Source organism: Rhinolophus ferrumequinum, chromosome 8, assembly GCF_004115265.2.
Source record: "Rhinolophus ferrumequinum isolate MPI-CBG mRhiFer1 chromosome 8, mRhiFer1_v1.p, whole genome shotgun sequence".
In the NCBI taxonomy this organism is placed as follows: domain Eukaryota; kingdom Metazoa; phylum Chordata; class Mammalia; order Chiroptera; family Rhinolophidae; genus Rhinolophus; species Rhinolophus ferrumequinum.
The window spans coordinates 19480685-19506380 of NC_046291.1; the positions used below are offsets into that span (position 1 = coordinate 19480685).

The 25696-nt window shown below is 37.6% G+C and overlaps 1 protein-coding gene across 1 annotated transcript in view; it reads left to right on the plus strand.

Moving 5' to 3' along the window:
* ABCA12 (ATP binding cassette subfamily A member 12) overlaps positions 1-25696 on the plus strand; it is a 163010-nt gene that overhangs the window by 44700 nt on the left and 92614 nt on the right. The window contains exons 3-7 of the mRNA XM_033111395.1: positions 10413-10566; positions 19319-19410; positions 21518-21615; positions 24360-24545; positions 24935-25113. Coding sequence (XP_032967286.1) covers positions 10413-10566; positions 19319-19410; positions 21518-21615; positions 24360-24545; positions 24935-25113 — 709 coding nt within the window. The remainder of the gene's footprint in view (positions 1-10412; positions 10567-19318; positions 19411-21517; positions 21616-24359; positions 24546-24934; positions 25114-25696) is intronic.

Below are 25696 nucleotides of genomic sequence, written 5' to 3' on the forward strand. Positions count from 1 at the left end.
GAATAGTCCCTCAGTTTCTCCCCACTCTTTGCCTACCTTCAGATTGGGTCACTCACTCCCCATTAAGGATGGGTCACTGGGATGGTAAATCACTTTTATTGGTGCTCCTGTTGTGGGTTGGGGCAAATACACTCGGACCCACTGAAGCACAGTTCTTGGTGACTGAGAGGTAAGGTTTCTCTCTGTATAGAAAAAGCTATACATCTCCCTTTACAGTTATGTATTTTTATTTTATTTTATGGACATTGTGAGCTGGGTAAATGGCTCGTTTCTTTAGTTCCTTAGGACATTCAGATTCAAATTTACAGTCAACTTCTAATAACACACAGACATGTGGCACCTACTATTGTGATGGCTTTGTTTTTTCCTACCCTTGTTTGCTCTCATTCTGATTTCCTCATTATCTTATTTTGTTCCCCATTATAGTGTGTGTACTTTTATAAGCCTTCCCAAATCCTTTGGGAATGAAATTCTCTTCTCCAAGCAATTTCTGAGACCACTTTTGCTGAAGGGCTACCACAAATAGTGATGCTGGTTTTGTAATGGACTCCCACAAATAAACGCTAAGGTGCTTGCTGAACAGCTATAGCTAAGCCAAGTTAGTCAGGTGGCAGTTTTTAAGTAAATTTTAGCACATTAAGGTTCAAAGCCAAAATATTTCCTTATGTAAAAAGTTTCTTCCTGGGGGAAGATAAATAAATTTTCAGTTCTAGGTCTCTTTGCAGTTGGGAATATGTGAGATCGTGGGTTAAGGCACTGTTTCCTAAAGTGTACCCCATGAAGTATTTGTTCCCAGGGTATTATCCTTAAAAACAGGAAGAAAAAGAAAAAAAAAAAGAAAGAAAGGAAACAATATTCTGTGCTCACATATGTGGAAATGCGAATTAACCAAAGTTATTCAGGTTTTTTACTGAAAACCTTTTTAGAGACTTTAACATGCAAATCTATTCTGGCTATCCCAGAACAGGAGACAGAGTTTAGTTTCCTAAACTCATTTCGACCCAGAGTCCGGCTTATGCGAGTTCTGATGCATCCCACTTCCCTAACTCCCAACATCACATTGGAGACTGTCCTGGATGGAAGAGGAGTTAATTCTTCATTTCATTCCCCTAGTGACGGCTTTGGGAGTTAACGGCCTACATGGCTGAGGGATAGGGTTTCCGGGAGGGAATTCCTGCCCGTTCTCAGGAATTTTTTTCACTTTCCCGTTCCCGAATCCCAAGATATAAACTGTTTTCTGTTCCCCACAATGAATCATTTCCACAAAGTGACGGCCGATACTACCAACCACCTGGGTTCAAGGAGCCGATTTTCCCGGTTTCCCGACCAACTTTTCTCTGGATTCGGGAATGGGAAAGCGGGGGAAAAAAAAATTCTCGAGAACAGGCGGGAATTCCCGCAGGGAAACCCTACTGGGAGATGTGCGATGTGGTTGACAATTAGCACAGCACTTGTAGCACAAATCAGAAGAACGTGGCACTGGAGAAAGCACCGTTGGTCCAGAGTCCCCCCTCTCTCTGCTAGATGTTAACTGATTGCAGGATCTGTGGAAATGGGGACTGTCTCAGGGGAGGGGTTCAGCGCAGGGGCTCTCAGCCTGCCAGAACCAGCCCAGTCAGCGCGGTCATACCTGTGTGTATACCCCGCTTCACATCAGCCATGCCTCAGACGTCATAGGGCCCTCCCCTGGTTAGCCACATCTAAGGAGAATCAGGCCACTAAGTTTTATAGGAAGAATGTTCTATAATGAAATCAGGACCTCAGGTTCATTCCTCTTTGAACTAATCTAGATTTAGAAGGAAATAAAAGAGTTGCCAAGGTTGTGTTTGCAAATGGCCGTTGGCAGGGAGATTTTTTTAGAATACAATTGTGAGTCTTGGTTGTTGAAAGACAAGTTTCAGACAAGAAAAATGTTAGTTACTATTAGGCACATCTAACAATACAAACAGACCCCTGTCACCCAAGATGAGCCATAGGACTCAACATTCCTTGCCAGGTGGGAATATTTTGAATTAATGAGATTCTTATTTTTAAACTTTTCCAGGTTCAGTCCATGCGGGAGTTTATTATCTGGCATCTGTGTGTTACTGTGAATGTGTCCATGCCTTGAATCAAACCATTTCGTTTGCAGTTTACATAGATCAGGCCATGGCCGTTGGAATCCATCACCCAACAGGACCTCCTTAACAGTCAGAAAGGAGGGAGGCACAGTCTGTTCTGAAAGCGCAATAAGGTGGGTCAGAGCCCTTTGGGCAGACCATCCATTCAAGTGTGCATTTTAAGATCAAAGAGGTAACATTTAAAGCAATAGCAATGTCCGGACTCCAAACTGCCTCATCTTCTTATCTTAAACAAATAATAATAGTGGTAAGCCAAAAATGTAAAGAAGGCAGGAGGAATCTTTCCCCACTTCCTTTGCACCTGCCCTGTCATACCCAGAGCCCCAAAATTATCTCCACAGGGACATTTTTTTGCACCTTTCAAAATCTGTTGGCTATGGTACTTGAAAGAAACTCTGAGGGATGTACGGGATGTGGGAAAACCTCAGCACGTAGGACAATATCTCAAGTAACCCAAGGTTTATTCTTGTTCTCTGTGGCTCTAGTCATTAAACGTATACAGATGCCAAATTTTGAGTATAGGGTCTCCTTACCCACTGCGTTAGAGATTAAGAATCTTGCTTCAGCCCTCACTGCCCCAAAACAGTTTACCTTTTTGCCAATGGATTTGAACTTGGAAAAGCACCTGCCCTATGAAGCAAGACTTGCCTGGGGAAAATTAGGAAGAATGTGTCATGGCACCACACCCACTGAGCAAGCAGTAATTGAAGTATTACACCAGTTGTTACAGGTACATATTATGAATTAGTAGGGAGAGAAACACGTCATGCAATACTCCTAACCAGTCATTGGTTCAAGGCACAGAGAAGGGAGACAAGGCAGAGCAGCAAAACCCCGGCCACTGTGTGGAAAATAAGACAAATGTTACAACAGAAGTCTGATGAGCAATAGTAACTCATGATTCTATGGGGCCTTCCCTCTTCATAGCACCTTACACAAGCTTTATCTAATTAATCTTCCTTGTACCCTGTGAGGTGGCAAGGCCCATTATCCTCAATTTGGTAGATGAGGAAATAGAGACATAGAGAGGTTAATTTACTTCTGGTGATTCAATGAATCAACAGGAAAACCAGAAGTGGTACCTGTTTTTCAAATTCTCAGTCTGTTCACTCCAAAATATACTGAGACTTAGCTGAACACAATGTTGTTTTCATTAATGTCATATATCATGTAGTTCTAGCTCCATCTCTGGTATTTTATTTTTCATGTGACCGTCAGCCAGCTACATGTTCTCTCTGAGGTTGTCAACAAAATGGGTATAACACTTGCCCTGCCTATCTTATAAGACTGGTGTGGGGCTCATATGAAATGATGACTGTTTACTTCATGTAAAAACCATGAAGTTTCTTTAAATCAATGTTTTACTATTTATTTCCAAGTACATGTTATTTTTATACATAATATTTCTGACAATTCAGGGAAACAAATGACTTCTACCTGTATTTTGTTTAATGAAAGTGTGATGAGCTTTGAAACCAGGAGTGCGTTTTTTCTCTATCTATCTATCTATTATCTCTCTCTCTCTCTCTCTCTCTCTCTCTCTCTCTCTCTCTCTCTCTCTCTCTCTCTCTCTCTCTCTCACACACACACACACACACACAACCCAGAGTTGTATTTTTTAATGTTTAAATGGAAAAAAAAATTTAAATAGAAGAATGAACCTTGCGTAGTAACTTACTCAGTGCCAGACACACAGTATTTGTTCAGTAAATATTTATTGAATAGACGATGGATGGATTCACTTTGTGGATAATAAATTCAGTGGTTGATATTATGAACGACAATGTGTAATAGCTAGATTTTTTGAGAACACCAAGATAAAAGCCTATAACAATAAATGCTATTAGTTTTATTAATCAATAGTATCTATTTTTATAAGGCACATGAATATAATGCAGCATTATCCAATGTACTTACTACCATTGAACTTACTATATCTGTTGTTATCTTTTGACCTTACTATAATGTTGGGTTCAATTTTGAAATTTTGTCCTACAAATAATAAAGATAAAGATGCATATTATGTTAAAGTCCTAAATCGTGCAGTCTTCCTGTGACCCTCGGGAGGTTCATCCATTCATTGATTCATTCATTAATATAATTAATAATTTATTGCAATGTTTCAAGCATTGTGCTAAGAACCACGTGAGGACTTTCCTTTCTTTCAAATAGCTTATTCTTTATCTAATCTCTCCAAAGTGCAATTTTATTTAAGAGTTAGCGTCCATCTGCAGATTCAAAGTTATATCAGTATTTAACCCTAGCCTAAGGTCTCTCTGGCTCACAAAGGTAAAAAACAATAGCCCTTATTCTGAGGGACTGGAGTCAGAAGAGCTAGTATGTTTGATTTAACCTGCAGATGGGTGGGGAGAAGGACACCTCCCCTCAGGAAATAGCCCGGTCCTACAAATGGAAAGTATTTGTGAAGGAGAACAGTGACATTCCTATGGCTTCCTGATATAATGTTATGAAATAATTTGAAAAGTTAGTGTTATGTCATTTATAATTTCAATTACATCTTTAAAAATGTAATTGAGAACAAAATATGCTCAAAAACTACAAGAAGGGTAAAAAAGACTTTATTTTAATAAAATATTACAAATATGCTTCAGAGATTCATTTCCTTTCGCATATTTTCTTTATTCATATTAGCCTATTTGATTATTTGTAGGTGATGATTCTGGACATGCTTGTTTTATTTTGTATGCTTGTCATGGTGACACATTCTTATCATGGTATTTCACAAGGAGACTTATCATTTGCCTGATCAGAAGACGTGATACTTACTCTGCCCATATGACTGTGTATCCAAAAAGTTAAGAAAAATATAGTGCCTCAAATAAATAACTTCATATTTTAAAATGTCAGATTTTTTTTTTCTTCCAAGATTTATAATTCAGGTCTTCACTGGGATAAAGACCAAATTATTTTAAGCTGGAAATGCAAAAATACCACCTAGGTGGGTTTTTGACTGACTTTGAGAAAAACACGAAGAAACACAGTGGAAGTTCTCCAATTCTACAGTTACTATGATATTTACACATGTCACCAAGGCAGCCTACACAGTGCTTCCTGAGCTTAATGATGTCACAGGGAAGTAACTTCATTACAGAAAAGACTGTGACATTTCTTTAATAATGCAAGAAACAGGAAATAGCACTTCTGTATTAGATTTTGGCAATGAGCAACATACTCCTGAATTTATTATGGAAGTGGGTAACAATCCTTCTGCAGTGGTGAAAAAGGAAAAGGAGTAAAGGAAGATGTTGGAAGAATGTGCATTCTTGGCTGTGTCAACGAGTAAAGAGACAGAGGGGTAGGCGAGAGAAAGAGGAGTAACAGGAGGAAGAGAGAAAAGATGAATTGGAAACTGAGTAAATACAGGAGGTGGTGAACAGAAAGGAAAGGAAAAAAGATAGAGGAAAAAGCATATTAAGTAGATTAGATGAGATGAGGGAAGAAGAAAAGAAGTGAAAACAAGAAATGGACAAGACAGGAAAGGGACAAGTGTAAGAAACATTATCCTTCCAAGAGTCAACAAACTACAGCCTGTCGGCCAAATCCAGCCTACTCCCTTTTTTGTAAATAAAGTTGTATTGAACCATAACCAGGATCAGTGATGTACACGTTGTCTATGGCTGCTTTCATGCTGTAATTCCAAACTTTAGGACTTGTGATGGGGACAGTAGACTGTAGCTTAAAATACTTTCTGAGTCTTATGAAAAAGATTGCAGTCTAATTCAGTTGTTTTCAAACTTTAGAGTACAGCAGAATTACCTGGAAGGCTTGTTAAAACAAAAAATTCTGCACCCCACCCCCAGAGTTTCTGATTAGGTAAATCTGGGGTGGAATGTCAAATTTTCATGTCTAATAAGTTCCCAGGTGATAATAATACTGTTGGTTCCGGGACCACACTTTGAGAACCAGTGTTCCAATCTTTACGTTATGCCACACTGAGGTTGTTCTGAATAAGAGCTTTTGTGTAGAAGGGGAAAGGAAAATCAAACTGGATCCTTCTATTAGGTAAACATAGATGTATTGCTTTATATCGCAATTGTTTACAAATGATCTGTTTTTTAAAAATTCCTAGGGTTGGATCTTTTTATAAGACTGGTTTCATTCTCAACGAAAAATAAATTCGATTTAGGTAGAAGCCTAACTCATTGGTTTTTTCCTAAAAGTGTTTGATAGTCTGGTTTGATTCAACTCCCTGAAATAACATTGAACTCTGTCAATGTCAATGCTGGACTGGGTCAATAATGTTGACAGTATCCATTTTATGAGAATAACCTCTCCCCACCCATGGATGGCTCCTCATACAAACTCATTGTCTTTGCCGGGAGCCCCTAAGAAACGAACAGTAAGTGGCTTGAATTTTGTTACCTACCTACCCCTCTTCTCTCCCTATGCTGGAGTCTTCGGACTCTAATTTCTCCATGAAATTGCAAGTTCTTTAATCGCTTTTCTCCTAGAGAAGGGCATGAATTTTCTCCTGGGTGTGAAACCTTTGGGAATCATGATACCAAGAACTTTATTCTGCCTAAGCACTCTATCTCAAGACCTTGAGCTCTGTTTTGCTTTTCTCCCCTATGCAACTATGCCATGGCTTGCGCAGTTATGAACTTTCTCTATTTGTATCCTTCAATCTGTGCTCTGGCTGTAACCATGGGCAACCAATTATTAGCCTTAACTTTGCACGATCCATGTTTGATGCATGGAAGTTCTGTGCGATAGAGAAATGTTTCTCTTTTTCTTTTATCCTAGCATTTGGGAATGTAAAGAGAAACATAACTTTGGAAATGGAATGCGCCAGAGACACCTTCAGAATAGAATGAGTTCAACTTAGACTTAGCAGCTTTTTAAAACATATGATGGTTTCATTCCACCATTGCTCTGAGAGGTTACTTTGCACACACAACCGAGATGGGCAGAAGAGTAAAAAATCAATGTGGTTTACAAGAAAGCTGCAATAAAGTGTAATTTTAGTTAATTCTGACTTGTTAGCTCTAGAAGATTTATAGACTTTGTGAAAGGTTGATGGTGGAATGAAACCATCATATGTTTTAAAAAGCTGCTAATTCTAAGTTGAACTCCTTCTATTCTGAGAAAGTATATTATGGATATCAAAGAAGGATGCATGACATAAATGTATATATTACATGTCTAGAATAGCATGTGGAATACAGCAAATGTTTAACAAATCAGTGCTAATGTAATTGTTGCAACAATCTTCCTCATCTTAATGAGTATATGGTTCTTGGTTAAAGGATGATGGTAAAATAAATAATGTAGGCAGCCATTGCTCTGCATTGGCGCTGTGCTAACAGAAAATTGTGCACACCTAAACCAATCCTCATTTACATTAAACCCATAGTAACTGGTTAAATATTAGTTATCAAAAAATAACCATGCAAAGCATGTACTATCTGGACTTTGTACGCCATGGGAACATGTTTTTAAGGAAATACTATGATGAATTTTCCTCTGGAGTAAGCATACGTGTACCTATAGTTAATCACATCAAAGAATATTGTGGGTTTAAATTCCTTCAAATTCCTCTCTAATAATTTGCAAATTGTATTCAATGCAGAATAAGTAAAATTGGATGTAATGTGCCACCTCTTCTCAGGTCTTCTTTCCTTGACATCGCTTCCCTTTTTTACCTCTCTTCCTGTTACACCATGGCTCCCCTTGAGCTTCCGTTGTTTTCAGCACTACCTGGCTCACTCCCACCATCACCTTGATTAAATAGCATAGAGCAGAGGGGTCATCATTCCTATTGCCCTTCTATTGGCCTTCCATTCAGAGGACCCACTGCATGTATGTGGAATAAGAATAAGCCGATTTGCAGACCCACACCCCAGTAAGTGACTACAGTTGTGATCTGTGTAACAGGGTGGATCACCATTAAGGATGAAATTTCACTGCAGAATTGTAAAGATCATGCTATGTGCAGTTCACTGTGGCAGAATGTTGTTACAGGGCGATGGTGAGAAACCGCTAATGGGCAATTGGACTGCTACTCTCTAGCTTATTCAAGGAGTTGCACTACAATGAAGACGTTACCGGCTCACTGCAAGTTTCACTTCGGTTTCATAGTAGGAGAGACACTGGTGTTTCTGGTGTCAGAAAGAGAAGTTGCTTAAGTAGAGGTAGTGAATAATAGAGTGGTGGTCTTTCTAATTTCTAATACATTTTCAAACTTTAATTCATACTGGTGTTATTTTATGTATTAGTTTTCCCTATGACTGCTATAACAAGTCACCGCAAACTTACTGTCTTAAGAACAACATCAACTTACTGTTTTACAGTTGTGGAGAGCAGAAGCCAAAATTTAGTCTCAGCAGTTAAAAATTATGGTGTTGGCAGAGCTACATTCCTTCTGGAGGCTCCAGGAAAATCTGTTTCCTTGTTTTTTCTAGCTTCTAGAGGTCACCCACTTTCCTTGGCTTCTGTCTCCTTTTTCCATCTTCAAAGTTAACAACATAGCATTCTCCAATCACTCTCTCTCTCTTTTCTTTCTCTTTACTTTTCTTCTGGCCAATTTTCCTATTGCCCTTTCCCTTTTATTTCCAATCTTCTTTTTTTATGTAGATCTGTATTTAAGTTACTTAGATCAAAATTCTATTTATTATTCTTTCTGCTAATATATTAATGCACTCTTAGCCATATTGCTCTTACTGGGGTTTTTATTGTTTGTTTTTGTTTCTGCTTTTTTTCCTCTCTCTTTTTAAATAACAAAAACAAATCTTTTTATAATGAAAACTGATACTCATTTTAACAGACTCATGAGGAAGTTAAGGTTTCGCTTTTGGGTCTTGAGTTTGGAATTACCCTTATAGTCTCTAAACCTGCTTTTTTGGAAAGTTCATTGTCCTTGTGTTCTCCCAAAGGGGAGAACCTAGTGTTTCAATATCAAAACTAACTGTGGAAAGATTTGTACTTCACAGCTTGCCTATTGTCTTGACTCATGTATGCCATCATCACATTTTATAAAGCAAATGTTAAAGTAAAGTTTACAAAACCCTTTACTGTTATAGTTCTTGTTTTCTGTGACAATAATATTGGGGAAAGTTTGCATATTCACTCACACTATTATTATTGTTTTTTAAATAAGAAAAATATTGTGTATGTAGGATAATTAATTTAGCCATTATGTTTAATTTTGAAGATTCCAAAAATATCTCCTGGCATCTGGAAGATTGGCTGTATTTATAATGACTTTGATTATAAAAGAAGATAAGTACATTGTGGGAAAAATAGTTAGTATATAGTCAAATAAAAGTAAACAAAATTCATGTGGATTATACCACCCAGGGGAAAAAAACTCTTTCCAGATTTTTTTTTTTTTTTTTAAAGATTTTATTGGGGAAGGGTAACAGGACTCCATTGGGGAACAGTGTGTACTTCCAGAACTTTTTTCCAAGTCAAGTTGTTGTCCTTTTCAGTCTTAGTTGTGGAGGGTGCATCTCAGCTCCAGGTTCAGTTGCCATTACTAGTTACTCGAGGAACTGGCAACCTTGTGGTTGAGAGCCCGTGCTCCAGCCAACTGAGCCATCTGGGAGCTCAGTGGCTGTTCAGTTCAAGGTGCCGTGTTCAATCTTAGTTGTAGGGGGCGCTGCCCACCATCCCTTGCGGGAGTTGAGGAATCGAACTGGCATCCCTGTGGTTGAGAGCCTGCTCTCCAACTAACTAAGCCATCGGGGAGGCAGCTCAGCTCAAGGTGCCGTGTTCAATCTCAGTTGCAGAGGGCAGAGCCCACCATCCCTTGCGGGACCCAAGGAATTGAACTGGCAACCTTGTGGTTGAGAGCCCACTGGCCCATGTGGGAATCGAACCAGCAGCCTTCGGAGTTAGGAGCATGGAGCTCTAACCGCCTGAACCACCGGGTCGGCCCCTAGATTTTTAAGTATGCATACATTAATATATTTTTTTAAAATTAGGAATATTCCAGTCATACTATTTCTGATCTGCTCTTTTTAATTAACAATATATTATAAACATTTTCTATATTATTTGACAACATTTTTATTGGCTGCATTGTGTTTTATCACATGGGTGTATTGTGATTTATTTTAAAAGCACTCTAGAAAACATATTTGCAACTATTTCCTTAGAATAAATCCCAGGAAGAGGGATTTAGGGAATTTTAAACTCTTTTGGTACACAGGGGACCCAGACAGTCATAATCCAGAAGGTAATTTCACAAAGCAGAGTTACTGCATCTGTTTGTCTTCCCAGGCAAATGTCACAATGATGTCATTATTGTCTGTTTGTTTTTTTCAATTTCAGGTTACCTGGCACCTCGAAACCTTCCCAGTACTGGCTTCTTCCCATTCCTGCAAACCCTACTCTGTGACACAGACTCTAAATGCAAAGACACACCCTATGGCCCCCGAGATCTGCTTCGCAGGAAAGGGATCGATGATGCAGCATTTAAAGACAGGTAAGCGCCCTTCCCAGGTATGTTTAGTGGTTTTGAGGGGTCAGATCTTATTTCCGTATGAGAGATATCCAGGAAGACATCCTAAAATAAATATACCTTTATTTTATGTATCTACAAATGTGATGATCTAAATATGAATGAACAAGGTTCATACAAGCTAGACTTACCATGTTTATGTGGGATTAAGCATAATCTACTTTAGATGAATAACCCAAACTTTGCTTTTCAAACTGGGTGGCCAAGGCAGTCCTCCATTACTTCCCTTGGAGTTTCTCTATCCCACCTCAAATTATCAGGGACACATTTCCTACAACTTGATCGCAGATATAAGATGCAGGGAGATGTTGGGGCATTATCTTCTGGAAGAATGACATCTCTATATTACTCTCTGTGGTACTTCCAGATATAATAGAAACCAGAAAATGCAAATAAGTAAATTATGTGTCTAGAGATCAAAGTAATAAAATTGAAAGTATACTTAATTAAACAACAACCTTTAAATGAGTTTAATGTGTGTCCTATTTTATGGTGAGAGAAGCAGATCAATGAAAATAGAGAATCTAGACCATTTCCAAACTGACCAGCTACATCTCAATTTTCCATCCTGGGATTCTATACCTAGAGAGACTCCCAACCCCCACAGGAGCCCACCTGTCTATGGAACGGAAAACAATATTGTAGTCTGAATTGACCACGATATAATTCTGGCACAGATGCTTTTTTAAGTGTCTCAAGAAAAGATTATACTATTCTATACAGAGTTATTTGTTTCTAAAATTTTAATTTAAATTCCTTGCCATGTAGCACCATTTCTCCTTTAATATCATCATTGTAATTTTGGTCATCAAAATAGAGAGAGAAACTACAGGCTGTTTAGCATAAATAAAACCATGTGAAGAATTGTCATGGGAAATGACTTGAAACACACATAATTGTTGGGTTGCTAACTTACATTGGTTTTGTTATTTCAATTAGGCTGGTGCTTAAAACCTTCTGATGTTCATTCATCCACTTACTACTTTATTCAAGAAATAATGACTGAGAAATTTCTATATGCCAGGCACCATTCTAGGCACTGGGACACAGAGGTGGAGCAGACCAATTCACTACCTATTTGTTGCTTGCACTCTAGTGGAAAAGCAATTAAAAAAAAAAAACACACAACAGGGCAGGCAAATAAGTAAGCAGCATAGTTACTGATAATAAGTGTGATGGCAAGAAAATAAGCCAGTTCAAAAGATAGAAGTTGAAAGGTAGGAATTTAAGAGGGTGGTGAGAGAAGGTGAGGGAAGATGACATTTGGCTAAAGACCAATAAGGACTTTATAGAGAGAAACTAGCACCATCACGTGAACATCTATAACAGAACGTTCCAGGCAGAGAAATAACCAATGATCCTGAAGTGGGGACAAACATGACCATTTAGAGGAACAGAAAATCAGCTAACATGGCTAGAACATAGTGAGGGATGGTAAAACTTGTAAGAGGTAAGTTGAAAAGGAGCACAGGAGTTAGAGCATGCAGAATCTAACATGTAGGGAAAGGGAAAGCATTTATATTTTATTTTTAGTGTAAAAATAAATTGGAAAGTTTTAAGCAGAGAAATGGCATGACATATTGTCTTTGAGACTAACATGTTCGAGGCATATACAAGCATTTCATCCACTAGCACTAGTTGGGTTTCTCTGCAAGGAGACCAAAAGCTAACGAGAGCCTATGGCCCCTTGTGTAGTTAGGGTAGAGATGAGGTGGAAGCATGGTGCTTTGGTTGTTCAACCAGACCACGGATGGCCTATGTGTCCCTGTGTGACTGGTGAGTTGGGCATGATCTATGCCTATGTTCTAGCAGGGGCGGGAAAATGTTAAATCAATAATGATAATAGCAGAAAGTATAATGAAGAGTGGCAGAAGGATGCTGAAGCTTGATACCCTCCATATTTAAAGTAGAAGGAGAACCTTCAGCTGGGGTAATCAGGTTACTCTTCATGAAGAGGTTGTACTTGAGATGGACATTTCATGAACCAAGAGTTAGAGAAGATATGGGGAAAAATGAATATCCATTATTTTTAAATTATATTACAGCTACACCTGGGACTCTTGTCTTTGTAGCTTTTTCTTTTAAGTGAAGAACACAATAACTATGAGGGAAATAGTTAATAATATCTAAGAAATATATAAATATATCTCCCCCCAAAGGAGTATTTTTCTGTTATATAATAGAGAACCAAACTCATGAGAGTTGCCTTAGATGAGCCATTGAATTGGTTTTGGAACTAGGATTAAAATCCAGGTTTATTTTATCCTCTGTTGATTGTTCTTTAGACAGCTGACCATGTCTGCTTTTTAAAATTTTATTCTGACCTCCAGATAGTTTGTCTCTCTCAAGCTGTGTATTGCTGTATATTCAGTATTTTCTCTAAACTACTAAGTAATTGGAGCTTAATTTAGGAAATTATGTACAATAATAAAATTGCATTAATGATATTTCCCACCATGCTATTAACTTTTATGCTTTATATAGCCATGCAATGAAACTGGGCATGGTTAGTGGGTAAGCTGTTCCACTAAATTGCTTCCCTTTGGTGAAGAAAAATTCACCAAAATAGCTTCATTAAGAAACAAAACAATCTTCCTTTTCTCTTTTGTAAGTGAAGGGGGGAAAATGCCATCTTTGGTCTCATCAAAAAAGGACCACCATGTTTATTGCAATAGAATACTCTCTGAAAGATATGATCACACGGCAGTAACTTCTTGCTGGCCAGTTGCCAATTGTTTTGATGTGTTTTTGCATTGGCACTAGCCTTCTGTTATTAAATTCATACTTCTCTAGGCATTAGCATCAGAATGGAGTGTTTTAAAAAAAAAAATCCAATGCTATATACTCAGCCTCAACTCTAACTAGCTTTCTGAAAAAAAAGAAATGATTACCTTTATGGTTTTCTTGCTCATTTGCACAACGGATGATCCAACATCACAGGACGTACCCTTGTGATCCTTCCACTCAGCACTGCCTCTAAGAATACATCAGAACAGTGGGGGACCTGGCGGTGCTATTGCTCACACAGCTGTAGAGTGGCAAAGATCGTTCTCCAGAGCTCAGGATCATTATGCGGAGAAGTGATTCAGCATTCCTATAGATCCTGTAAGGGAAATACTCTATCATTTGCTCCCTATCACTGTCATGTTGACACTCATCCTTGACCAGTGGTTTCCAAATTCATACCTCTGCTCCTATTACATAGCTCCTGTAGAATTTGAAACATAGCTAATCAGGTTTTATTTAGGGATAACTTTAAAGTGCCAAGGCTTTTGTTTAGTATTGAAAACTATGTCTTCAGAAACTGACCTAAAGATATTATTGGAATGTAAGGTAAGAGGAAGTAGAAAAGCATGGGTCCTCCTTTGACTACAAAGATGAGGTAGGATGTATCCAATATCAGGCCTAATATTGGATTAATTCCAGAGTAATTTATAAACACTTAGTAATCATTTTAGTGAGTATTTGTGTAAAAATACAGATTAAAATTTTATTTATCAAAAAACAAAGTGGCAGGCTGTTTCAACTGCCGTATATATATTTGAATTCTCTCCTTAGAATAGAAAACACCGTAGTACAAAGTAACATATTAAGGTATTTCTAAATCTTAACATCTTAACTGATATAGATTGTTGATTGGTAGGTAAGTGAGCCACCTAGAAGACAGGTATATTTTGAACATGGACAGGCAGGATTACATCTGAAATCTGGATGTAAGGAGGAATAAATGTCAGAATGAAATACAAGAAAATAATGAAAAAAATTTAAGAATTTTTCTTACGAATGACTTGTGTTTGGGGGTAGCCAGAAAAGACAACTGCATCAAACGCCTGAGAGGGCCTTGAAGCCATTACAGTGTCCTTATTTGTAGTTACAAGTCAATAATGAATATCACCTGGACCTGGGATTGAACAAGGCCTGATGCACATCCCACATCTTTCTTCCAGGTGTCACTACATACTCATATAATTATAATTCTGGGGAAAAAGAGAAAAACGTATAAAACGTTTAACTAACACTTAAAGGCAAAAAAAAAAAAAATCAGAATTTTCTTTCCAGAATTTGCCATATGTGTCTTTTCTGGTAGGAATTCCTTTTATAGACAGAATGTACCATGGCACACATGGATACCACCTACACAGGTAGTCTTTCCACTCACAGGAAATGCAAAGACACCCAGTAGAACTGCATAAGATGATACAGAATTTATAGAAATGTGACATTTCCCAAATGTAACTCTTGGTAGACATGTCTGAGAAGAACTAAAATCTTCTCTGGGCCTAAGTTTCCCTCCCAGTATCTGAAATTTAACATTTTTGAATCCAAGATGTTTCCTTGCAAATTCTGTTCCAAAATAGAGCCCTACAAGGGCTGCTGAGGCAGAATTTGCTTCTTGAGCATCTTAGAGGAGAGGCCCTTAGTGATCTCCATGTCATTGTACCTGTGACTGAGTCCAGTAAAAGGTAGTTAAATGGTCCCATGGGCCACTTGGAGATTTGATTCAGGCTTTCTTGCTTCATCCAGAAGGTTGAATTTTCTGGACTCATGTGAGCTTACATGTGGGATTCAGGAGGCATCTAAGTTTTGCTTAATGCTCTAATATACTGCCTAGAGGTATCCAGTCTGAGGCAGATTCTCTGAGGCTTCATTAGAACTATTCAGAGTTCCTGACTAGGATTTGTAATCTCCTGAGTTGGTCCTAGGGAGTGGGAATGGGAATGAGTCATCATGGAATAAATTCATATCTGTCGTAGCCTAGTACAGGGTGTTTCAACCTCAGCGTTGTTGTTACTTGGGGCCAGATAATTCTTTGTTGCACTGTGCATTATAGGATGTTTAGCAACCGCCCTGGCTTTTACCCTCCAGATGCCAGTAGCACTGCCCCCTCTAGTTGTGACAATCAAATATATCTCCAGACATTACCAAATATCCCCTGGGAAGGAGGGGGCCAAATTGTCCCCAGTTGAGAACTACAGGTCTAGTACAAGGGTGAAGAAAAAAATTTAAGGTAGCAAGAGGTTTGAATTAAAGTTATAATTCTATGGGATCTTGCTCTATAAGAAACAGAAATGATAACTCTGATTTAGTGGCCCCTATCATTTGTTCAATCATCTCTTTTGCATATTTTTACTTAGCTAATACCATTAATGCATTATAATTCTTAGATTTCTCCTTGGACTTTCTCATTATATTGTATAGAGTGGGAATTTAATAACTGTTGGTAAGTTAATGAATGAATATGGTGAGTACAGTGTAAGATTATACATTTGTGTCTGTGGTGCCATTCCTGGGTGTTCAAGGACCTTTGCCGAACAAGGTATGCAGCAAAAGCGGGCAGACTAGGCTATGTAAAAAACATGCTTCCATAGCTATTAGCTCTTCTAAGTGATAGTCTTTATTATCTAGTATGAAATGCTTGTTATGGTTATGTACTAAACCTCCTACTATCTGCCAACACCGTGCATGGTAGACTTTTCTCAAGTATTTTTATGTCTAAGAAGGGGAAAATGAATCATTACTATGAATGGAAAATTCCTTTTATAATTTTGGTAAAGAAATTATATATATATATAATTTACTTTATAATTGGCAAAGAAATTAAATAATAAACTGAAGAAAGGGTTACAAAACCCTGGGTGAGGTCCTTGGCCTTGTCCCACCTCAGTAGCCAATGCTTGCAGGTTCTATGAGCAGACACCTGAATAGTAGGAGTGCATCCATCTGGTGTCCAGAGACAGTGAAGGTTCCAGTGTTCTACAGGGGTTATATGTGGAGCATAGGTGCGTAAGGTTGGGGCTTCGGCTTCACATTCATGGTGGAGGCTCTGTCTTTGCACCATCTTCTTTTGTGGGTACTTTGACTGTCAATATTAGTAAGTGCCTATGATGACAGAGCACTTACTAGTGTGCTTATGCTATATAAGCACATCTCATATGGCATTTACAACAACCTTGCAAGGTAGGCGTACTATTATTCTTAATCTGCAGATGAGGGAGGCAATGACTGAGCTCTTTTAGGAAGAGGCAGAGCTGGGAGTCCAAAGGTATCTTCTAACTCCAAATCTCTTTCTATCACACCCCAGCAATATACAGTCTTTTTATTTTATCAACCATCCGATCTTATGGTTCGGTACTGTGTTAGGTGTTTGGAATAAAAAAAACAAACGAATGAGACATGTTACCTACTTGCAAAAATGTTATAGCTTAAAATGGAGAAGTGGTAGGAATAGGTACACAAACAAATATGATATACTTAAATTGGTATAAAATATGTACAAAGTGCTTAAATTGTGTCGAATAACAGAAAGGGGACCATTTTCTCACCTGCCATTCTAAGAAGCTTCCAGTACTCTGTCTGGAAGCATGGTCATGCTAGTTACAAAGTTCAGAGTTTACCATTATTAACTCAGTAAGATTGGCTATTTCCCTGCCCTCCTTTAGTAATTTAATGGTAGTTAATAGAATTAATTGCCATTGCATGGATGAAGTAGCTGTATTTCAACCTCTGTTTTACATTTATATCGTGTTTTCCATTTTAAGCGTTTAAAACCATTAGTTTTGTTGTGCAGTGGCAGTGGACACATGCCATTGTACTAGACGTTGTACACACAGAATAAAACGGGAAAATTTGTAGGCAGACGAACATCAAGGCACATGACATCCTGAGCTTTCACCCCAACCAAAAGACCCGTCAAGGCCATGTAAAAGGAGATGCACCACCTCCCCATTCCTGTTACATGGAGTTCATTCGCGGGACACCATGTAACCATGTACACTTCCTGATCATGGACAGGTTCAGTTAGAAAACAATTCTCCTTGTCTGGAAGCAGCCATTTTACTATTCAGCAAATTCAGAACTGCAAATCCAGTGGCTTGCTGGGAAGAGGTGAGCTTGTTTGTCTTTGGTGTTTAAAGAATAGGAGTAGTTTCAGGACTCTTACTGGAGTGTGGGAAGATGGGCAAGGTGTCCTCTGTAGAAGAGATGCTGATTTTGTTTCCGAGCGCACACTTTCCTTGTTTTCTATCTCCTCTCCTTTTTCTCTGTCTTCCACTCCCATTTATTATGCAGTCTCTGTTTTCTCTTGCTCTTTCTTTATTCATTTTGATCTTTGTCATTTTCCCTTTGATTTTTGTTGCTGTCCCTAACCTTTAAATTTTTTATGAAGGCAGTTTTTCCTTGTATTTTCAAAATGTGTTGATATTCAACAGTCTTCCTTGGAGTGTTTCAAACTGAACTTTTAAAAAATGTTGAGAAAAAGTAAAGTGAATCTGACTTTCTCAAATTTTCTAAAACTTCTGTGTGAGAGAAGGGGAAAAGTTCAGGTCAGTTCTTATTTTTATCTGAGTGCTTTCCCATTCAAATAGTCAGTGTAAGGAATGTAAAAAGGTTTAGGGAAATACAGTCATGGTCATGAATAATTCAGATATGCATTAAGAACTCAAAACTTTGGAAGCAACCAGTACATTTTATAGAAAGTATTGAAAAAACACTAGGGAATGAAAACAAATATTACCTCTTCTTATCATATGTCTTAAAAGAACACAGTGAAAGAAGAAAACACAGATTTTTCTTTTTCCAATTACAAATCACAAAGTACCCTGGAACCAGGATTTAGATCTCATTTCTAAAAAGGAAGTCAAATTGAACCACGGTAGTAAGCAGAGCTTCTTATTTTTCCATTATTATTACCTTTTTGTATCCATCCTTATGTTCCTTAAGTAAACGTTTTTATAAACAGCTACACAAAAGTCACCAACTCTTAGGCATTCTGAAAAATATTCAATTCAGGCATCTGGACTGATTTCACTCTTGAAATACACATACATTTATTGTAGGCAATATTTGTGATATATCACGCTTTCAAGAAAATAAGATTATCTCCATTTTAATAATAATCAACTACACAGGAAGTGAAGTTTTAAAAAGAGGGTTACTAAATTGTGAGGATGGCCAATAATTTTTTTTCCAAAACCTAGTGTGATCAAATTGTACAGGGAGTCCTGTCACCACGATGCTGTTATTATTGTGTCGATACATTCAGTACAATTAAAAATCAGCTCATATAATCATTTCTTTAACACTTGGTGCCACCTGTAATGACATCAACCACAGTGCCTGGAACAGACTAGACATTCAATAAATGTGTGTTCTTTTCCCTCTTCCTTGAATCTGTCTTACAAGTATCCATCTTTGACAATCTTCAAAATGCCATCTATAATCTAATATAGAAAACTTGTTTTTCTTTAAAGGTTGACAAATAAGCAGACCTTTGCTTCCATTCCCCAAGCACCCTTGGACTCTTATCTATTTGGGATCTATCATCTTTTTATAAGAAAAAAAAAATATTTACTTTTCAATATTTACTTCCAATGTCTTTTTTATAATTTCAATATTTACTTTCAATATTTACTTTTCTATATTTACTTTTCAATGTTTACTTTCAATGTCTTTTTAAAATAATTTCCTTCCTACAAGATTAAAGTAAAAATAACTAAACCTCATCTAGGTCATTTTCTCTGAATAAAATGGACCTTGTAGGAGACCTTATGTATCCATTGGTCTATGGTTAGGTGAGTTCTTTCATTAAAATCCTAGAAAGTAGATTAAAAATTTAAAAGTCCTCAGAGAGCCATGGAATTCGGCACATAATACATTGCTGTAACTAACTGAAGTTAATGTGGGTGAAGTTATAGAGTTCTTGCTTTTTCTTCTCCAGTGCAATTCTGAGAAAGTCATCCAACCTGCAGAAGCACAGCAATTTATTACTCCAGAGCACCGAAGGTCCAGAAAGAAGGTACACATCACCAGGTATGCTATTCTCTTCTGCCGCATTTAGAACGGGCCTTTTGGAACAGCCGGTAAAGGTCCAATCTTTAAAAGGGTTTATATTTTTAACTTTTCAAATGAAGGCGGAATGCCTACAATATCCCTAAGAGATCTAAATGTTTATTATGGCTGCCTAAGTGTGGCAGTGCAATTACACAAAGTTCTCAAGAATAATTGGAAATTAAGTTCTTCCTGAAATACTCTCTGGGAGCAAAAGCTTAGTTGGTAATCATATGATGTTGAGAACTGCGTACTTTCCCAGGATTGCCTAGGGACTCTTTATTTTTCTGTGATTAGATGATGCTGGGATGGTTAGAAAGCCCAGGAATAAAAATTATTGGCTGGAATCGCAGAGATTTATCCAAACGTTTCATCTTACAGATGAGGGATATGAGCCGCAGCAAGGTTAAGTGCCCCGTCTGTAGTCATCCAGCAGACCTGGTACTGCAACCACTGCCACGCCAGGACTCTCTCAGCTAGATTCTCACCACTCCCACCCAGCGCTCAGTGTCACAGTCATTCAGTGTGACTGTACTTCCACCATTCACAGCTAGGCCAGTGGCCCTCAAACTTTAAGGCAGAAAACTCTCTGGCTGGGCTTCCTGAGCCTTATGCCAAGTGATTCTGATGCAGACCATCCTGAGAAACACTCATTGAAGCCACCCACTGAGAACAAACTCTTGAATAGCAGGACTGTTATACATTCATTTGACAGTTTTTATTGGGTGCCTGCTATCATGTAGGCCCTGCCCTAAGTCCTGGGAGTATATTAGTGACCAAAACAAAGATTCCTGTATGTTGGAATAGGACTGTACTCCGGAAAAAAAGAAGTACCTTTAAAAATGCCATGGAATATTTAAGATTTTATGACATTAAATAATTCCAATGCAAGTTGATGGACAACATGAAAAAGTCCTGGGTTAATGTGGTAAGAATAAAGTGGTGAGTGGTTCTGAGGAGTTAATGTTCTGTGGCGAATGATCTATGGGTCTTTGGCTGAGTGGGTTAAAGCAAAAAGCATAGTATTGCAGTCCAGTAAGCTTTGCTTTGCTCGGTAGCCACAGATTACGTTTCTCACTCGGGCCAGTCCTTTTGCAAATGTATTGCCTTGGTCAAGAAAAATGTATTTGTAGTGTTTTGAAATTGAATTTTTTGGGGTGATGTTGGTTAATGACACTGTATAAGTTTCAAGTGTACAGTTCTATAATACATCATTTGCATATTGCATTGTGTGCTCACCATAGTTGGTAAATTCTTCAGCCCAGCAGGCACTATAATAAAGCCTAGGCCCTAATGGTGATAAGTTACTGTATGTTTGAATATTAAGATTCTTTGCTGTGAAGATAACGAAAAAGATAACAAAAATGTATAAAAGATAACATACTGGCTTAGTGAACATCCATGCTATAGATCTGAACATACTCTTCTCACCGATGTCCCTGACCTGGGGGTCTCTGCCACATTACAGAGTACTAGATGAAGCCACTTTGGGAACTACTTAAGTAAAGTATACTGTAGTCTAGACTAATTGCTTTATCCCATTTATTTGATCTGAAATATCATTCAGAAGCCACTGTGGGGAGGAGAGAATTTATGATCCTAAGCAGATTTCAGCCTCCCAATTGAATAATTAAAAAGGAAAGCATTACCGCCAGATGTGCATTGGCAGATCCTTTGAACAGATGTTGGGTATGATGGATCTGTGGAGCTAGTGGAGACACCTCACATCCTCTAGGCCTGCACAGAAATGATTCAGTTTATTAGGCAATAATATTGGTGATGAAGTTTAATGACATAAAATGGAAGGAAAGCAAATCACATCTGAAATGATTGGAAAACAACCAAAACCATCACAATTTTATGTGAAAAGAAAAATGATGGAATTTGCCATTTTGCCAGTATATAAAACTTTCGTGGAAGATGCATATTTGAGCACATTCTTGCTGTGGGGTATATGAGGGTGCAATGATCTTTCTGGATTCTTATGTGAACCAGCCCATTTGTGTGTGTGTGTGTGTGTGTGTGTGTGTGTGTGAGTGTGTGTGCCAGTGTGTGTGTAGAATCTAATCTGTTCTTTCTTCTACTACAGCCACTGTACCCCCCAGTCCAAGTTCTGATTTGGAAAGTACTGGAACAGATACTTTCAATGGTAGTCAAGTCCTTGCCAGGATCCTTGATTTGGAAAAGGTAATGTTACTCAATTTTCTACTGACCTGATAGTATAGAGCAGTTGAACAAACGCCTCTTAAGTTAGTAGAGGGATGGTCCAAATAGGAAGAGGTTTGGGCCATCTTTCCCATTTTGGAGAAATATCTCAGGAAGAATCTTTTCTTAGGAGCTCTTCAATTAAAAAAACAAACAAACAAACAAACAAAAATAGCTTAATTCTGAGACATTCTGAATTCTTTAAGATCTTAGATATTTATTTACTTTCCTGTTAAGTTCCTTAATCAAACTTGAGATTTTCCTTCAGTAAGAAATGGGGTGGTATATATGTGCTCTTTTTATTTTGTGAAGCAGGGAAGGGAAAAAAGCTATATGAAAGCAAATGAAGGTATAGCACTCATTAAGCTTGCTGCCTCATTCATACTGATAACACCTTTGGAAAAATTAGAGCAATGGAAAACATCTCTCTAAAGTAGTAAAATCCTTTTCCTTTGCAGAATTTAGAGAGCTTATCTATGGATTTCCCTCTGTTTACTAGTCATTTTCTTTAAGATTCCAGATTGCAAGATAATACACACAATTTCTGTCAAAGGTGTAAACTGGCAGCCTGTAAACTAAATGTGTGTGTGTGTGTGTGTGTGTGTAGGGATTTTAAGAAATGGAATTTTCATGCCTTTAGGCAGAATAGGTACTCTTCTATTAACTGTAATCCCCACTGTCTTTCATCCAGCCAGTTTCATACATTTAAGTTATTTGGCTGGCCCCTATAGGCATTTGAGCCCTGTTTTACATACTCTTCAGAAATTAAGATGAGGTCATTTTAAACATTTTGCAATAGACAAGTCTCTCTCTCTCTCTCACTCACACACAAGCATCTTAAATAATATATCCATATCTTATGTAGTAGACGTTTCTGCTTTCTGAATCATGGGGACATATCTCTGACTTTTATTCATATTCCAGTAAACGTAACCACTGCAGCTTAATATGTCTCTGTTAGTTACCCTTGAGTTAACACTCTGTATAACTCAGACATCTCAATAAACTGGTCTATGTTAATAAGGCAAAGGACAACACAAAAGTGGATGCCAGGAAAAGGCACCATACCCACCAAAGCAATTCTGCCAGTGCTGATTGAAATATAAGACTTTTCCATTCAGTCCAGTCTAGATGTCTAGTTTCAATAATAAATAATACTTGAGATATGTAAAGCACCCTGTCTGTCCTAGAAAGTCCTCAATGTGCCCAGTTAATTCCAATTTAAAGCCATCCCAAATCAGACTACTGTGTAAACTAGGGAAAGTTATTCTATTATTTTTTCCATACTGGTTCCTAGAAGTAAAAGTCTTGCATTGGATCAGTTAAATTGTTTAATATCTAGAAGAGCAATGCTATTCACAAAAACTCCATTTCTTCTGTTGAAATTCCCAAGGTCTCTTTCTCATATGGAATAAAATTACAGAATTTCGTGAGGCAGCACAGAGTCATACATCCAGTGGAGATAAGTCAAAAAGGAATTTTCTATGTATAGATACATATTTTTAGAGTAATTGGAGCAGGGAAGGGATTTAAAAATTAGGATGACATATTGATGCCCATGTCAGCAATCTCTCTGATTCCTCTTTCTTTCTCTTTACTGCTTTCTGCAACCCTTGCAAGAATAAGTAGAGAAATCATTTTGGGGTGAGTTTATGTGCAGCGTTAGGGAGGAAATATGGATGAATGACTAGGAGACCTGGCAGTTACAGTGTATCCTAGAATAAGTGTATCCTGTTTTTTTTCCATTACCTTTAGAAGCTGGGTCACTGGAAAGCAGAGTGTAGATTTTGTGATGTAAACTTAAGGGGAGGATGAAGTTAGTTGGCCACCATTTCCCAGGGCTACAAGAATTAATTAGTAAGAAGGACCCATTAACTATTACTACTAAATATAATTGGCTCTGTAGTTATCTAAACACATTCATGATGGTGAATGTGATCAACATCATAGCTGAAAATAGTGCTGTATCTGTGATTGGTCTGTACTATGAAATATATGGGGGACTTATAATGATTCCATAATAAAAATGCTTTCCAATTGCTTTTGGTAATTACATAGCTTTATATATTTTCATATATGTTTTCCTTTTTTCTTCACATGTATAACTCTTTTTTTAAAAAAAAAATTAAAGTTTTTTGGGGTGACGATTGTTAGTAAAGTTACATAGATTTCAGGCGTACAATTCTGTAATGCATCATCTATATATCACATGGTGCATAACTCTTAAATGAAATAATTGCTTTACAAATGAAACATAATCTATGTGTGTCCACTTCTCTAAATGAACACTGTTGGTCTTGAGAATAGACTCTTAAGCTCCTACTTTCTGGAAATCTTCCAAAGATCATAGCCAATTTCGCATGAGACACCTGAGTCTCTGCTGATAAATGCCCAGGAAAAACTAAGATTTTCAAGTCTGAAGATTTGTGTCAGAAAAGATCTGGTGCATTTGTGTTATTTGGCCAGAGAGGAAATGAGTGCAGTTAAGCAAATCATATGAAAATCATTTCCATCATAACAATGACAAGAATGACTACATTTACACACTCTCTCAGTGACTTTTCATGGGTAAACCCAGTGTTTTTTAGTGTTATTTTCGTAATTGCTATAATGCAGGACCTTAAAATGACTATTGTGAAGATAGGTCAGTTTACTTGAAGACTTGAATACTTTAATATCTATATTTACTAACATTATTATCCCACTCTTCTCACACACAATTTTAGCTGTTAAAGCAAAATTCAACTACGGAAGATATACGAAGAGAACTGTGTGAGAGCTATCCAGGGTATATTGCTGATTACACCTTCTCTTGGACCATTCTAGGGAAAAACGTTTTTAATAAATTTTGCCTGTCCAACATGACCCTTTTAGAGTCTTCTCTCCAAGAACTAACAAACCAGTTTTCTCAGGTGAGTGTCAATATTTTAATATGAGAAGATCTCCCAAACCAGGTCCTAGGGAAAAACAAAAATATTACTCAGAAGCTAATTTTATTTTACGAAGTTCATTGTAATTTCCCAAAATACAATTTTAAATATTTTGTATTAACTATAACTTTGTGACTCAAACTTTAAATATGCCACTTTCTGTAGGTATAGGAAAAATATGCAATTATGTTTAAAAACATTAGAAATGTGTTTTTTTCCTCCCAAGTAAAAGATGACTTCAAACTGAATGAAAACCCAAAAGAATTATTTATGCGAAAATCTAGAATTTTAATGCTTTCATAGTCAATAAGCCATGTGATGACAAGTGTCGAAGTTTCATTTTGTCCTATTTGTGGTTTTATTATTTTAAGATATCGAGGGATCCCAATAACCAGAGGACCGTATTTCAGGAAATGGTGAAAGTACTGTCTTTCTTCTCACAAGTGCAAGAGCAAACAGCTGTGTGGCAGCTTCTCTCTAGTTTTCCAAATGTGTTTCAGAATGACACAACACTAAGCAATGTATTTGATGTTCTTCGAAATGCAAACAGGTAAGAAAATGTAAGAATTAAGTGGGATGTACCTATTCACACAAAAATGTCCTTTTTTTATTTAAACGTTATCTGTGAGGATCACTGGTAGGTAGGTAATTTAAACACAGACCAAATAATCCTTTGGCACCTTGTTGCAGATTTTAGCAATGAAGGTAAGGATATTAGTTAAGCAAAGAAGAAACACACACTGCGGTCATCAGGGTTATCGAAACGTACATGAGAAAGTGAGGAGGGATACTAATCTTAACAATGAGATTGTTGGTATCCCAGAGTTTTTGAGAAAGAGGTACATAGCAAGACCAATGGTAGATTTGGAACATTGGCTCAGGCTCATTCAGAGACAAGAGCTCTGTGTATCAAGCATTGAAACTGCCCAAGAATAAACTACCTCATTGGGTTTTTATTGATAGCATCCAATGTAAAACAGCACTGTTGGTTAGAGTTTTGAAACAAGCCATCTCAAGGGGGTTGACATCCCTCGTGTGCAGCCAGCCTATAAATGATCTTTCTAAGCCTGCATTTTGGGATGGCTTCATTTGACATAGATGACAAAAATATTTGAAAAGTTGTATAGAAGAAA